Here is a 14,346-nt window from a genome sequence, read left to right as displayed (position 1 = left end):
CTGGTAAGTTTTGTGAGAAGTTTTGCAAGAAGTTTTCAGAAATTTGGTAGTTATGCCAATATTGTGTGTACACGTAGCTGGGTTTTGATCTGACTTCTGGTCATGTGTTGGTGCCTGCATACATATTTTAGATCAAGTCACTGAGATGACTGAAATGACAAAATACTTCCTAAACTTTTGGGAATTTTATGAAGGAGTATGTGGTTTTTTTATGGTGGTCAGAATTAGAGAACTAATGTGCAGGAGCTACCTCTCAGTGACTCGGTGAATCATTTGTGTATGTGAGCCAAGACATTGCTGTTGGAGCATGGCACATTGTTATGCCTGCTGGGCTTGCTAACTTTACATATAAAATGTATACATTTATATAATATACATTTAAAAATAAAAAGATTGGATGATTAACTGAATGCAGGTGAAAAAAAAAAATTGGCATCTAAAGCTATTAAAGGTGTCTGGACATGTAAAGTGTTAAGAATCTGATGGCCATTGTTTTGTGACCCTTCCCACATTTCATGACTATTTAACAAGAAGAAGAAGAAGAACAAACTTGTCATTTTTTTTTTTCATTTTTTTTTTGTGCTCAAGAGGTTTGGAACCATGAGGTGGTGGATTCTAATGTAAGCCAGTTTGGTGCTTTGTTACATGTTTGTGTATAAATGTTGTACATATGCGTATATCACCATTTTCCACTCCTAATGCCCCTAATTTTTCCCTTCCCTACCTCAGGCTTTAAATTTTGAAAGGACATAAAATGTCTTGAAATATGTCACTGCTGAGTAATCCTGAGACACAGGAAATGATGCAAGGAACACTACATGTACTGCATCTTTGATTTAGTACCATACGTGTTCATTTTAAAGTCCCTCAGCCAGGACATAAAATGAGGGTCCCATGTGTTTATGAGAGGGTCACAATCCATGCTCATAAAAGATCCCACTCCATTCATTAATCTCAAAGAGTAGGGTGCGTAACATGATGAAATATTTAGCCCCAAGTATTCACAACTGGACCCCATGAAAGACCACACAGTGCAGCTAAATATTGGTTATTCAGCCATCTTTGCAGAGGAAAAATGAAAAGCTCAGTGGTAATCTTGTAGGATGATAGATGACACATTTGTATATAAGCTGTAGCATTTCAGAAGGTACTCTTTAGATGTCGTACTTGGCCTCTAAGCACTGTCTCCTGTGATACCAACTCAAAGGTCACGGAGGACAAGGAGAGGCGCACCAAGGTCCACCAGGCCATCCGACATCTCTTCCCCAAGCTGGAGAGCACAACATTGGAGGATGGGGGACAAAAGACGATCCGAGTGAAGAAGGGTGGTGGAGGTAAGCCTTGTGGGTTGATGCAGTCTTTCCTAATCATTCTGAATTTCAGTGAAAATATCTGTCATCCTGGCCCTTGTCAGTCCATGTGATAGGGGGTAGATCCCCTCCCTCTCACATAACAAAAAATGAAATGCATTTTCATCAGTGCTAAATGTAATATTACCCAGAATTTTCAACTAAATGGCATTTTTAAATGTTCTTTTTTTTTGTAGTTGAGTTGATATCTCTATGGAGATGACCATCAAGACAATTGAGCAGAAATTATATGAAACACTGCTTGCACTGTATGCAGTCAAGTAATCTGTTTTTGTGTCTTTTGATGGAGAAATTAGATCTTTAGTATGATAGAGTCAGTGTGGTGGTGTGTGGTTTCAGGATACGCCATGAACTCTTTCGTGGATGTGTGATTGTGATCCTGCCAAGGACCTGCTCAACTTCAACATTTCAGTAACCATGTTGTTACCTTTCACAGGAAGGTAACAACATGGTTGCCAAAGTGTCAGCCAACCCTTACTGTGCTTTGCTTAGCACACATGTTACAATGCTTTCTTTGCTGATTAGCACAGAAGTCTGGAAACTAATAATTATCATGGAATAGAGATTAACTAATCCCCCTAATCCCCATTGTGTCACCATGGCCCTCCTGTTGGATTGAGGCAGATTGCTATACCTGTGTAAACTTGCTACACTTTACAGCTGGGTCAGGTTTGGATGGATATGCACTGAATGCAGATAAAAATCATGGCAAGATTAATAGCCAAGTGCTTGAGTTCACAAAGGGTTATATTGCAAATTGTGCCCAACCAAACTTAGGGTGCGTTCGAGCGCTCTCCTAAAGTGAACTGTACTGTACCGTACCCGCGCCAGAGGAGCATTCGAACGCTCCTAAAGTGTACCGTACTGTACTGTACCGAGCCAAAAGTGGACCACTTCCCGATGTGCTCCAAAAGCGTACCAAAGCGTACCAAAAGTTCGTTGTAAAGCATGTGCGTATCATGCGCATACGTCACAATGCAAAAACATCATTCTCTTTGTTCTGGACAGCTGTAAGTACATGTAGTTCAAGCGCCAGGGGTGAATGACATTCTTGCTACAAACAAGCGTGACCTTTCTAAAAATAACTCGTGAGTACGCTTTCTCCACAGAGCGCTCGAACGCTCCAAAATTAGCATGGTACGGTACGGTACGCTTTAGTTCAATTCGCTTTGGTTCGCTTTAGAGCGCTCGAACGCACCCTTAATGTTCGTGTTAAAAAGAAGAAGAAGATACCCAAGATAATGATCTGTTTTGTGTTCTCAGGTACTTCTTTTTTTCTGATGTAGCACTCTTTGAGTGGGAAGACTAATTGCTGTGCAAGTAAAAGACTTTATGAATGAAACACAATTGATAAAAGTATAAAGACCACTGCGCCATAGCAGGGACCCAGGGAGATAAATAAATCTAACAACTAGTGATGGTTTCTTAGTACAAACTTTTGAAGTATGTAATCAATAGAGAAAGACAAATTGTTCAGCAAGTGAAATACAAGATGAATACAAAAGAGAACACATTCAAATGGAATTTGATAAGAAAGTTTTGTATTAAATGTATACACTGTACATAGTAAAATGAAGTGTGAAGACATAAATAGAATTGAGCACTTGACTACTCAGGGACATATTTGAAAACAGACATACAGCACACTGTATCTTCACCCCCATTGTGAATCTATTTGAATGAAATAATGTACAGTGTAAAGTTTATTACAGCTCCATCCCTGTGCCATGCTTGTTACTCTCAAACATTCACACATTCTACAAACTATATTTACCAAAAATGTGGGAATGCCATTGGTATTTTTTTTTTTTTTTACGATATGTGACGCTGCATCACAAAACCAACAAAAAGTCGCCAGACATGGATTTTTAGTTCAGGGCAGATTCTGAAAGAGCAGACTCTTAAGCTTTAAAATGATGTATAACTCAATTCAAATGGACTCTGTTAACCTATCCTACTATTGGAAAGAAAGCAGACTCTCTGGAAAAGTGTGAACTAAGAAAAGAGTCTCTGAAGACGGTGTAGGGTCTCTTCAAGCACTTAATCTTTACCTGGCCGTGCTAGCCGAGCAATGAGTGGGGAAAAAAAAAAAGATGTAAACAGCAATGAAGGGATTATCAGATTAAGCTGATATTGAGCATGCTTATTAAACACTTTCTGTTCATGTTTAATGCCAACTTTCAAAGCAGTAGCATTATACATTCAAAAGTTGTTACAGTTGAAAGTGAAGAGTGTGTAAAGGATTTTTAAGAAATGAAAAGGGGCCTCTAAGACATACCTAGTTACACTCTTCTACCAAAAAAAGGGGGTGTTAGAAAAACTGCTGAAAACACACTTTCCTGTCTGTTTTATGATCCTAAACTTAAGAATAATGTACATGTAGAAGAAGAAGAACTCTTTCAGAAAATACGAAAAACTCAAGATTGACTTAGTTGACCCTTTTTCACCTTTTTTGAGTCCCCACTCAAAATCAAGTGGTGCGACTTTTTGTTGGTTTTGTGATGCACGGTCACATATTTCTGTGGAATGCTAGAATGGTACTCAATATCTCGTAACTTAATTGTGATCTTTGCATTGCAATACCAACAAAATGGTCATTATGGCAGACCTTTAGGAACTCTTTATGTGCCATGGTGTAAACCCACTGTCTGCCACATTATTCTGAGACAGCAAGGTAGTCAAATCAAATCAAATCTGTGTAACTTTTATAGGTTTTTAATTACCCTGGACATGCCATGAGCAAAGTTGTAGAGAAAATGCCAAGCTTTACTTTGATGTAAATTGTGTGACAAATCTATGATCGTTTTTCTGTCAAAGGACCCCTAGCGATATTATTGTAGGGGCATGACTTCTGCACACATACAATGACAGAAACTTATCATTTACCTCACAAATCCAGTGGGGAACACCGCTTGATAGTCAGTCACCTCATAAAAATGCAACATACATGTGAAAGGAACAGAAGTGCCAAAAACGTTTTCAATGTCTTGTACTTGCGCAACAGACGGGACAAAATAAGGTGTATTATCGAACGGCCAGTAACAACAGTAGCCTATGGAGGATTAATAGATTGGCCGATGCATTTCATTCAATACACTCACATATTAAATGGTGAAAAATTAGGAGACAACATTACGCGTTTTTAAATGCGCCGCTAAAACGTCCTATATAGATGATAGTGGAAATATTGATCAAATGTGAGATATGAAAAGGGCGTGTGCTGAGTTGGCAAATTCTTTTGTTATACACTCGGCCTATATAGATAAGGACGCCTGAATGGGGTCAGTGAAAGTCATAATCTAGTGAGCTCAGCCTCGATTGCTACCTACACATCTTCATACAAGTTTTTCAGCAAAACAAGCACACTTAGTACAATACCATGTCTCTTGGAAAATTCAAATTACACAAAAACACACACAATTCTGAGACAGGAAAAGAAAAGCTATTAATAACAAAAACTCTGATCTTTGGATAAAAGTTATTTTTCTACTCGATGTGATACAAATAAACATGAATTTTGACCACACATGCAGGCACATACATGTACATGTACATAAATTGTATGTGTACCTTTTAGGAACCTGGTATACTCAGTTCCCGCCTATGAGTGAACGCTACAGGAACAGGTTAATATAGAGTATGTTTTATCGTCATAGTTGTACTTTTTACTGATTACTGTGTATTTGTTGTAATCATTCTGTTGTAAATATAACAGAGGATCATTTATGACAAAGTCAACAACTTTGCTTTCAGTTCTGATTGACACTCTCTATGATGAAGGACAGAAAGATGGTTGTGATATTTTATACAACACCTGTTTAGAATGTGGCTATCCGATTGGTCAATTGTCCATCATGTGACATTTAGTGAAAAGTTCCATCACACGCTCTGGCTGACAGCCGTGCAATTTTGTTTGAGCAAAAATGGATAGCGCATGGCTGACGTCACCCATTTCCATTGACTCCTGTGTTAAACTTACGATTTACTCCAAGTTTTTGTCCCATCGCACGGCTCTGATGTCACAATAAACATACATTTGACACGCTCACTTAACAATTACACATGTACTTTTGTCACTCATTTTTGTGAACAAGTTCGTTTTCGCGTTTGTACGTACATGTTGACTGCGACTGTGCGGCTACTCATTTGTCTTTCACGGAAAATGGTTGCCATTTCTGTGGTAAATTCAAGAATCTGTGTGGACCATATCTGTTGACGTTCGAGGTGTTGTATCAACCAAATAGTGTACGGTCTTTACTCGTGCGATGGAACAAGATTTCGCACTCTGTGAAAGACGAGGTGCACTATTCAACTCGGCTTTGTCTCGTTGAATAGAGTGCCTCTATCTTTCACATCGTGCGAAATCTTGTACCATCGCACTCGTGACCATTCACTATTTATATAATATAGCTGTAGTAATTCCTTTGTCTCATCTTGTAGTTTAGCTTCTACCAAGGAGTCTCATTGAAATACACAATTGTACTATGCACTTTGATACAGAAATGATCATCAACCCCTTCAGTATTCTTTGTCTGTATTGATCTTCCAGATCACCACAGATCACCTAAGAGTTATTCGAGTTGTTGTATTCAGATTTTTTTAGCTCTAAAAATTCATATGAGAACCTGGCATGATTCTGTCACCAGTAAGTGAAATAAATATTTGGTTTTTGCTCATTTTGGAATGGATTTAGTCTCAAAATAGATCCAATGGTGAACTTTCAGCTGCATACTTTATCCATGGAAAAGATGAGCTTGTATTTGTCGGAAGTCTGATTCAAAGTTTGTGTTTCTGAACTTCCAAGTCAACAATTTCTGCCTCGTCGATGTGGCTGGAGGCGGCAGCACTCGTTGATTGACCGTTGCTACTCGTGCGCCTTGTGCTGACTGCTGATTGCTTCCTGCCAGGTCTCTTGGAGGAGAGGCAGCAACAGCAGAATCTCAACACCAGGCTCTTCAGACCGTCCCTGAAGGCCTTGTGAGAGATGCTGTAGATGATGCAGTTCAGGAAGCTGTTGCTGATGCCCAGGTAGAGGGCGCTGTTGTAGAACGACGGGGAGATGCTGGCCAGGTCGAGGAAGCGGAGGAAGCTGGCAGCGACGTAGGGCAGCCACGTCACGTAGAAGGCGCTCATCACTGCCAGCCCAATCTTTGCCATCAGTCGCTCGTGCTGGCGCTCGGCGGAGGTCCCCGCACCTGACCTGAGCCACCGTTGCCTGGCAACCAGCATGAAGATGATGCGGATGTAGCAGGTTGCCGAGATGAGAAGGTTCGGCATGATGAAGATGGCGATGACGAAGAAGCCAAAGGAAATGTTGTAGCGCCAGAAGAGGGTGCAGCTGCCTTGGATATCCCAGGCCTTGCCCCAGTTGAAGAAAGCAGGCAGGAAGACGATCCCACTGGCAACCCAGAGGGCGATGACACAAAGGCGTGACCTGGTGTACGTCACCACGGTGCGATAGTGGAGTGGATTCTGGATGGCGGTGTAGCGCTCCAGACTGATGCATGTCAAACTCATGATGCTCACCAGGACGACGACGAGCAGCAGGTAGCCGACCAGCTTGCAGGTGACCAGACCGTAGGGCCAGCCGCCAGCGTACGTCACTCCGATGTTGAGGGCGCAGTTCACCCCCACCCAGAGATCCGCGTATGCCAGGGACTTAAGGAACACGCTCATGGGCACCTTGAGGGCAGGGGTAAAGTGATGGACAAGGAGCACTGTGATGTTGAAGACAATGATGAGTATTGCCATGACGACGAGGAAAGACACTTGAGAGGTGGAGATGACATACTGATAAGTAGAGTTGCCGCTGGGATTGGTTGTATTTGGCGAGCTGTAGTACAGCAACTCAGTGATAGCAAGGGTGTCTGGTGTTGTATCCTCCATCCTGTTGACTTGGCAAAGTATCCTGTTTACCACTTTTTGAAGCACACAACTCTATTTTCTTGTTTTCACTGCAGAAAGAAATAGAAAAATGTGTGGTAATGATAGGATAAAAGTAGGCTTCATTTCTTCAGACATATTTGGTGAGTCAAGGTAAAGATGAAAGCAAAATTTCATTTTTGCAGATTAACATGACAGTAGTGCCTTGAAGTTGGAACTCCTGGGGTCTCTGAAATGGGCAGTGAGTGCCATGAAACTGAAAATACCTGTAGGACTGATTTTAGATGTTGAGGTCATTAGCCCGGTGAGGATGAGTCCCGTGTGTACTCAGGCAAGCGTCTAAGGGAAATGCATGTTGAAGCAAAATCAAACCGTCCTCATTGGGGTAACATGATCTGTCAGTTTCTACTATTCATTGCCTTTGCATTGATCATTGTTCTGACAAAAGATCATAAACAAAATATTTGCATAATATTGCAATTGAACCAATATGACATTGCTCAAAATGAAAAAAAAAAAAAATAATAATAAAAAATTCCACATCCAATAACTTCACAAACCCCATAACTACAGATTCTAAGAATACATTATCAACTAGAGAAAGAAAATTGTGAAAGTTTCATCATAATATGACAAAAATAAAAGTCATAGGAGTTAAAAATCAATTTTCACTGTGTGTATTCAAAGCAAACAAAAACTATTATCATCAATTATTTACAAAAAAAAAATAATACTATCAAAATGTAAGAAATGACAATCAGGCGGAACACTTTGCACATGTGAAAAGTATTTCATTTGAAGGTGGAAAATACATATGATATTGCAATTGTGATATGCCTATACTGCAATGCAGTGAATTAACATCTAGCAGTAAAAGTGCTGATTTATAAATAAAATGCTTAAAAGTTATAATGATAAATAATGACTGAAACAAGAAAATATCATTGGTACAAATACATGACTTCAACATGTTACGTATATGAGCCCTGGTTGCAACAGTGTCTGTTAGAGGTGTTGTGTTTTCTTGTAGTTATTTGTGTTGTTGTTTGTAATTAATGTAAACCTGGTAACACTGCAGCCTGCCATGTCCAATTATGTAAATCATCCATCCATCTTTAGACAGTGGGAGGTACAGTGTTTCACAGTACCCTCACATGTACTGTATTTATGAAAATGTATGCATCAAAAATAATACAGGCTCAGGGCAGGGGAACATGGAGAACACAATGAATACTCTTTCTTCATGTACTGTAAAACCTGTAGCACGTTTTTAACATGAAGATATTTTCCCCAATGCAAGAGCATTGTGGACAGGGTATTTTAATACACAAAGGTTGGGAGGGGGGAGGGAGTACCTTTTCTCCAGAAGGTTTGTCATGTGATCCGTAAAAAAAAAAAAAAAGGTTAGCGGTAATTTAAAATTGCTTTAGGTATTTCTATAGGGAAAACAAATGACTTTTGTCTTCCTCATTTTTTTTTCTTCATCCAGCTAAGTTCATAAAGTCAAAGAATTTAAGGTGAAGGAAATTTATTTGCTTTTGATCAAAACAAATATGCCACTTTGCTATAAGTCTACCAGGGATTTTATCTTGGAATTTGCATTAGACCTACGATTAGTCAAGGAGATCTATGAAGAATTTTGTGCACAGACATGCTGGTCAAAATATGTACTTGAGTTACATAGTAGATTAAGAATGCAACTGGTGTGTACACCTGTGTAAAAAAGGTAAAAAAAAGGGAATTAACTATCAGAATATAAAGCATGCTAGTATTTGTATTCTGTGATTTAAAATTTAATGAATACAGATTTGTGACCCGCGACAACGGTTTCAGGCAAAAGTCGCAAGAGCAAATTCCCTCCTAGGCGGGGTACAAAGATTTTTACCATTATTTTGGTCGATTTGGGTTTTTTGCAGAAATCGAATCTTTGATATGTTTTCTACATTTACACAAAATTTCATAGCTTTTCCTATCGAAAATGGAATTTTAATCATCCTATGTTGGATTGCACTCGTGAGTTTCGAGCTTCTTTCGAACGCCGCGCCAATATCCCCAGCGTTGCTACGGCGCAGGGTCTCGCATGCGATTGGCTGTTGCGTCGCACACATTTACATAGTTCGGCTTTCGGAGACACCAGTTGCAGTGTTTTCGGAATGCTTTGTCCACGCGTGCATGATTACATGCTCCATTGTTCTTGCTATAGTGGTTTATACGCTCGCTCTGTAGTGCGTGCTCTTCGTTTGGCTTTCTATCCAAACTATTCTACCGCAGTGTTCGACAACGGAAGTGAAACAAAAATCATGTAGCTGCACGACATAATGGTGTGAAAAGAAAAAAAAATAGTCCACTTGTACATGTAGTAAAAATTATGACAGCAGACTGACTCAAGGGAAGGGTGATGAGAGGAAAGGAGAGGTCACATGTAACCAGTTATACAGTGTATTCAAATACTACGCATCAAGATCGCACCAACTAACGAGTCGTACGTGTTTGTTTGTTTTAATATAATCAACACCACCGAACAAGGCAACATTATGCACGGCTTGTAAAAGTAAAACAAAGAGGAAGCGTGGCCCTTGCCAGCACTGGCATTTTTCTGCCTTCAAAAGGGTCGCCAATGATAAAGTCAAATCAACAACAATGAAACTGCGATTTGTAAATGTGTGGATTTGCAACCCGCTCCTATGCACATGGTCATGGCGTGTGGATGCCATTGCACCATACACAGTCATGTACACCAAACAAAAGTGCAATTATCGTATCCGCCATCTTGAAAGACGTACTGGTAAAACAAACCCGAGCGAACCGCATTGTTTTTCGGCTGCATACGCTGAGCTCCTAGGAAGGGTGCCCAGGAAATTTGACTCTCTCAGTGAGCCAATCAGAAGGCGATGTGGTTGCTAGAGGCGGAGCTTAACATCGATTGGCACCATCGTACGGATGGGTGATTCTCACCTTGCATCGCCGCTCGGACATTGTCTTTGAGTAAGAGGTGAATCTTCAAAGCCCGTTTTCTCACAATTTTGTTAGGCTAACAACTTAAAAAGTGCATTTTATTTCGCTTTCCATGCCCACTTATAATGTCGAAGAATACAAGTGTTTTATATCAATGCAAAGCTTAGGTAATGGGCAATGTGATTCAGTGAAAAAATGAATTTTCAAAATGCCCGGCTTTTGCCTGAAACCGTTGTCGCCGGTCACATTTAGTGAAATATTGGATACTCACCGCTTGTCCCTGCCTAGCTGAGTGGAGACAGTTTGCAAAAGGCCAACCTCTGAGTAATTCCTACAAGGAAAGGGTGCAGGTACATAAATGCCCGATCAGGAAAGGGTGCAGAACTATATATACCAGATCAGTTGTGATGCTTTTGGCCACTACCACTCCCGCTTTGACCGCAGTACAGTTTTCTCTGTAATCAACCCAGCCAACTAATGGATCAGTGAAAGGAGATAATGACACATTTCAACAATTTCCTTCCTGTGTTCTGAGGTTTGGTGGTAGACGCGAGGATGTGGGTATGGAAGTAAATCAAAGCTATCTGTGACATACAGTAGTTCATCTCTCTGATAGGAAGAGTTGTGGCACACCTTATTACCAATAGGTCAGTTATCAAGGATATTAGCTCGATTGTGCAATCTAACCAAGCCCACTTTAATGGGGGGGGGGGGATTGTTGGAGATGCAGAAATTATTTTTGCTCCCTTTCTTGCTGCTAGATGTGAAAAACTTGAGTAGTTGAACAAATTTTGGACATTTTAGATAAATCTTGTGAACTTTCAGTAATTAGTGTGCATTGAAATTAAGCAAATTGTTATTAGTTACCTGCAGTACATCCTATTTTCCTACCATGGTCTCCCTGTCTTTCTTTCTTTGATTTTCAAAATAAATGTGAAATTTCCAGTAGGAGCCCAGCCATACAATGGTCTCTGCTGGCTCCTCCGTATTCTCTTACCCATTTTTTTTTTCTTTCTCTGTCTATGTGAGGCATCTCATTTTTTTTTTCAGTATATCTGAAATATCCCACATAAAGTTATGTTCTCACCTTTGTTGTTGTTGTTGATGGATTTTTTTTTCTTTCAGTATAATGAGAATTTGCAAATAAATGAAATGGAATTAAACGAAATGAAAAAAAAAAAAAAACAAACAAACCCCAAAACCTGCTGAATGTAAAATGATTATTTTACATATTTCCCCAACTTTGGGTATGGCAAGGTAATTTCCCCAAAAAAGGTCTGAAAGTGTCCAACCGGGTGATAGACCACATGATGGAACTTTTCCGCTGTTTCCTTCCTGTGTCTCAGAGCACTGTGCAAATTAAGGATGTTCAAGTTGATTCATAGATTTGTACATTGCGAATCTACTATTGTGCAAGAGGAAGGATGCATTTTAACGCTTTGCAGATGTTTCATTCATATTGATCCAACTACCATAAATGGGCAAATCTTATGCGCCCTCATGAATACAGGAAAAAAAAATAATAACCCAAGGTCCAAATATCATGTTAGAATGCAATGTAAGTTGTTATGAAAAGAATGGTAATGATAAAAGAGGTCTAATGAATGAGCTATCTTGACAATGATGCTTTTCAGGACAGAGCTATATCAAAGTAGTTTCAGCCATATTGGTCAGTTTATGCATTCTATGTATGTCTGCACGGCATGTATGTGCACTATCTCCTCTTCCTTTCACGTATTCCTTGCATTCTGCCATGTTGTTGATGCTGCCCATAAGCAACCCATTGAAGACTAGTCCCGAATATACTCGGGCAGGTTTTTGTGGGAAAGGTGTGCTATAGATAGAAAAACAGGCTCGTCCTCAACTGGTTAGCATTTGGTTGAAACATAATCAATCCTACCATTGATGGCTCATTAGCACACATTAACAATGACAATTTCAGATGGTAGTCATAACTTGGAGGACAATAAAAAAAGAAAGAAAGAAAAAAGGCAACTGGCTTGCAAGGAAAGAAGGAAGGTTGATTTGAAAACAAAAATGAATTTAACTGAATTTGATTCTATTTATATATGCACCGATGAGCTCTCTGTACATGGGTGGTACACTTGTAGATGCCAGTTGTAGATTTTTTTTTCCCCCTGAAAAGAGAAAGTGCATATGAAATAGACAAGGGCAGCAACTCGATAAACTCTGTATGCCAAAATCAAAATCAAGTACTCACATTTGACGGCTCATCAACGTTTTGATTGGCAGTTTGGCATGAAATTCTCTTGACACATTGAGGCTCCCTTGTTGTCAACCATGATGAGTGTGTTGGAAAGGTGTATTTGTCTGGATTGTGGTTCAAAGGGGCTTCTACTGAAGACAAGAGACTCAAATAACATCATTTTTTACACAGGGATCTAATTTTCCAAGTGAAACAGTGATAGAATAATTGCCCCTACCAGTCTCCTTGGTACTGCAGAGACGTGATTGGTGTGTCTCTTCTTGCTGAAGACGGACAAACAGCCAATCAGATTGCTTGACACATGACCCAGGATATGTGATGGGGTTGCCCCTGCAGAGACAAAGAAGGCCAAAGTAACCTGAGATTGTGCTGGCATGTTTAGTCCTGTGTTTATGTCACTGATACCCCATTCATATGGGGCATTTAAAGCGCTTCTGAACCCCTATGAATTCTGTATTAACAGACAATTGGGTTTTAGAGTGCTCTAAAGTTGGGCCCCTCTCCACCCTATGCTCTGGAGCTCTCTGAAGAACTTCCAACTCTCTACAGATGGTCACCAATATTTAGAGCACTCTGGAAGTGGGATGAGGTGAGCATCGTGCATATAGTTTGCATGTTAGAAGTTCTTGCGCACTCAAAGTTCACTATGACAGTTATGCCCTTTTCGCATCCACTTCGAGTGTGGTCTCAGGGAGCAGTTATTCTTTGTATGAACAGAGTCAGAGGGACATGTGTCAAAGTGCTTCTGGAGTGCTCTTGGACCTGACTTTGTGTATGAATGGGGTATGAGCCGTGCCCATCCGCAAATTGTCTGGCCACTATGAAATTCATGTTGCTTTGAGTGCACTAAGTGAATTCTAACCATCTACTTCACGTTGGGGCAGACATGTATTATGTTTCAGTGCTGTGGTACCATCACATCTCAAGTAATTTGTTTTGAATACAATGCTCTTTAAACCACTGCCTATCTATATGATATTACTGGGATGTTGTGCTGGGATTGATTTTAACTATAAATTTGTAGTTGTAAGTATATTGGGTTGTGGGATGGATCACCAAGAATTTATGATTTATGGAGAAATTGTAGACATCTTCTTTTCCAGATGAAAAAAAAAAACAAAACAGCAGAAACATTCAAAAGCAAGCATATATCACTGGAAACTGAATGATATTCAGTACAAATGCAATTCATAACCTTGTGAAATTAGTTCAGACTTCAAAAGACCTTCTGCCATATCTGTTCTACTTCTTTTCTTCTCCTTCTTCTTTGCTTGTAAACTTATGAAAACACCTATTTCAACACCCCTTTAGTTTTATTAGAACAACTGAAGGCTGTGGGAAAAATTTCACATTGATCAGAGTAGCATATCGTAACCCCCCTTACTTTTAAATTAACATTTGAAGGCTCAGGTAATAATCCACAGTCACTAAAGTCTATATCGTGTAGCATACACCTATAAGTTTTGAAGGGCACATTGGAATGTTCTAGCTAAAATCCCTGGATACCAAAGCTTACATCATGTAGTATACCGCTTTTATTTCTAGAGGAACTATTAAAGGCACTGACAAAAATACACAGACACCAAAGCTTACACCCAGAAGCACAACCCTCTCCCTCTGATGTTTAGAGGAACTATTAAAAGCACAGGCAAAAATCCATGGACACCACAGTTTATACCGTGTAGGATACCACTTTTATTTCCAGAGGAACTATTAAAACGAAGCACTGGCAAAAATCTACAGACACCAAAGTTTACACTGTGTAGCATACCAACTCTGCAGAAGAGGCAATGCTGTCAAACAAAACTCCTGTCTGCTACTGATATGGATGAAACTGGAGAGGCTGCCTGCCCATGAAATCTTAACTGAAATCCAACCTGTGCTTTCATCTTGCTGGTTGAGTTGAATATC

General features: G+C 39.8%; 2 protein-coding genes across 2 annotated transcripts in view; one reads left to right on the top strand and one right to left on the bottom strand.

Moving 5' to 3' along the window:
• The window catches only part of LOC140246287 (pseudouridylate synthase 7 homolog), a 138,146-nt gene that overhangs the window by 2,261 nt on the left and 121,539 nt on the right, over positions 1–14,346 (top strand). The window contains exon 4 of the mRNA XM_072325754.1: positions 1,208–1,334. Within this exon, the coding sequence (XP_072181855.1) occupies positions 1,208–1,334 (127 nt within the window). The remainder of the gene's footprint in view (positions 1–1,207; positions 1,335–14,346) is intronic.
• Positions 6,147–7,256, bottom strand: LOC140246338 (probable G-protein coupled receptor 21). Its single transcript, XM_072325810.1, has one exon. The coding sequence runs from the start codon at positions 7,254–7,256 to the stop codon at positions 6,147–6,149; it is 1,110 nt and encodes a 369-aa protein (XP_072181911.1).

This window comes from Diadema setosum, chromosome 2 (genome assembly GCF_964275005.1).
Source record: "Diadema setosum chromosome 2, eeDiaSeto1, whole genome shotgun sequence".
NCBI classification, from domain to species: domain Eukaryota; kingdom Metazoa; phylum Echinodermata; class Echinoidea; order Diadematoida; family Diadematidae; genus Diadema; species Diadema setosum.
This window is presented reverse-complemented; position numbering and strand designations above follow the sequence as displayed.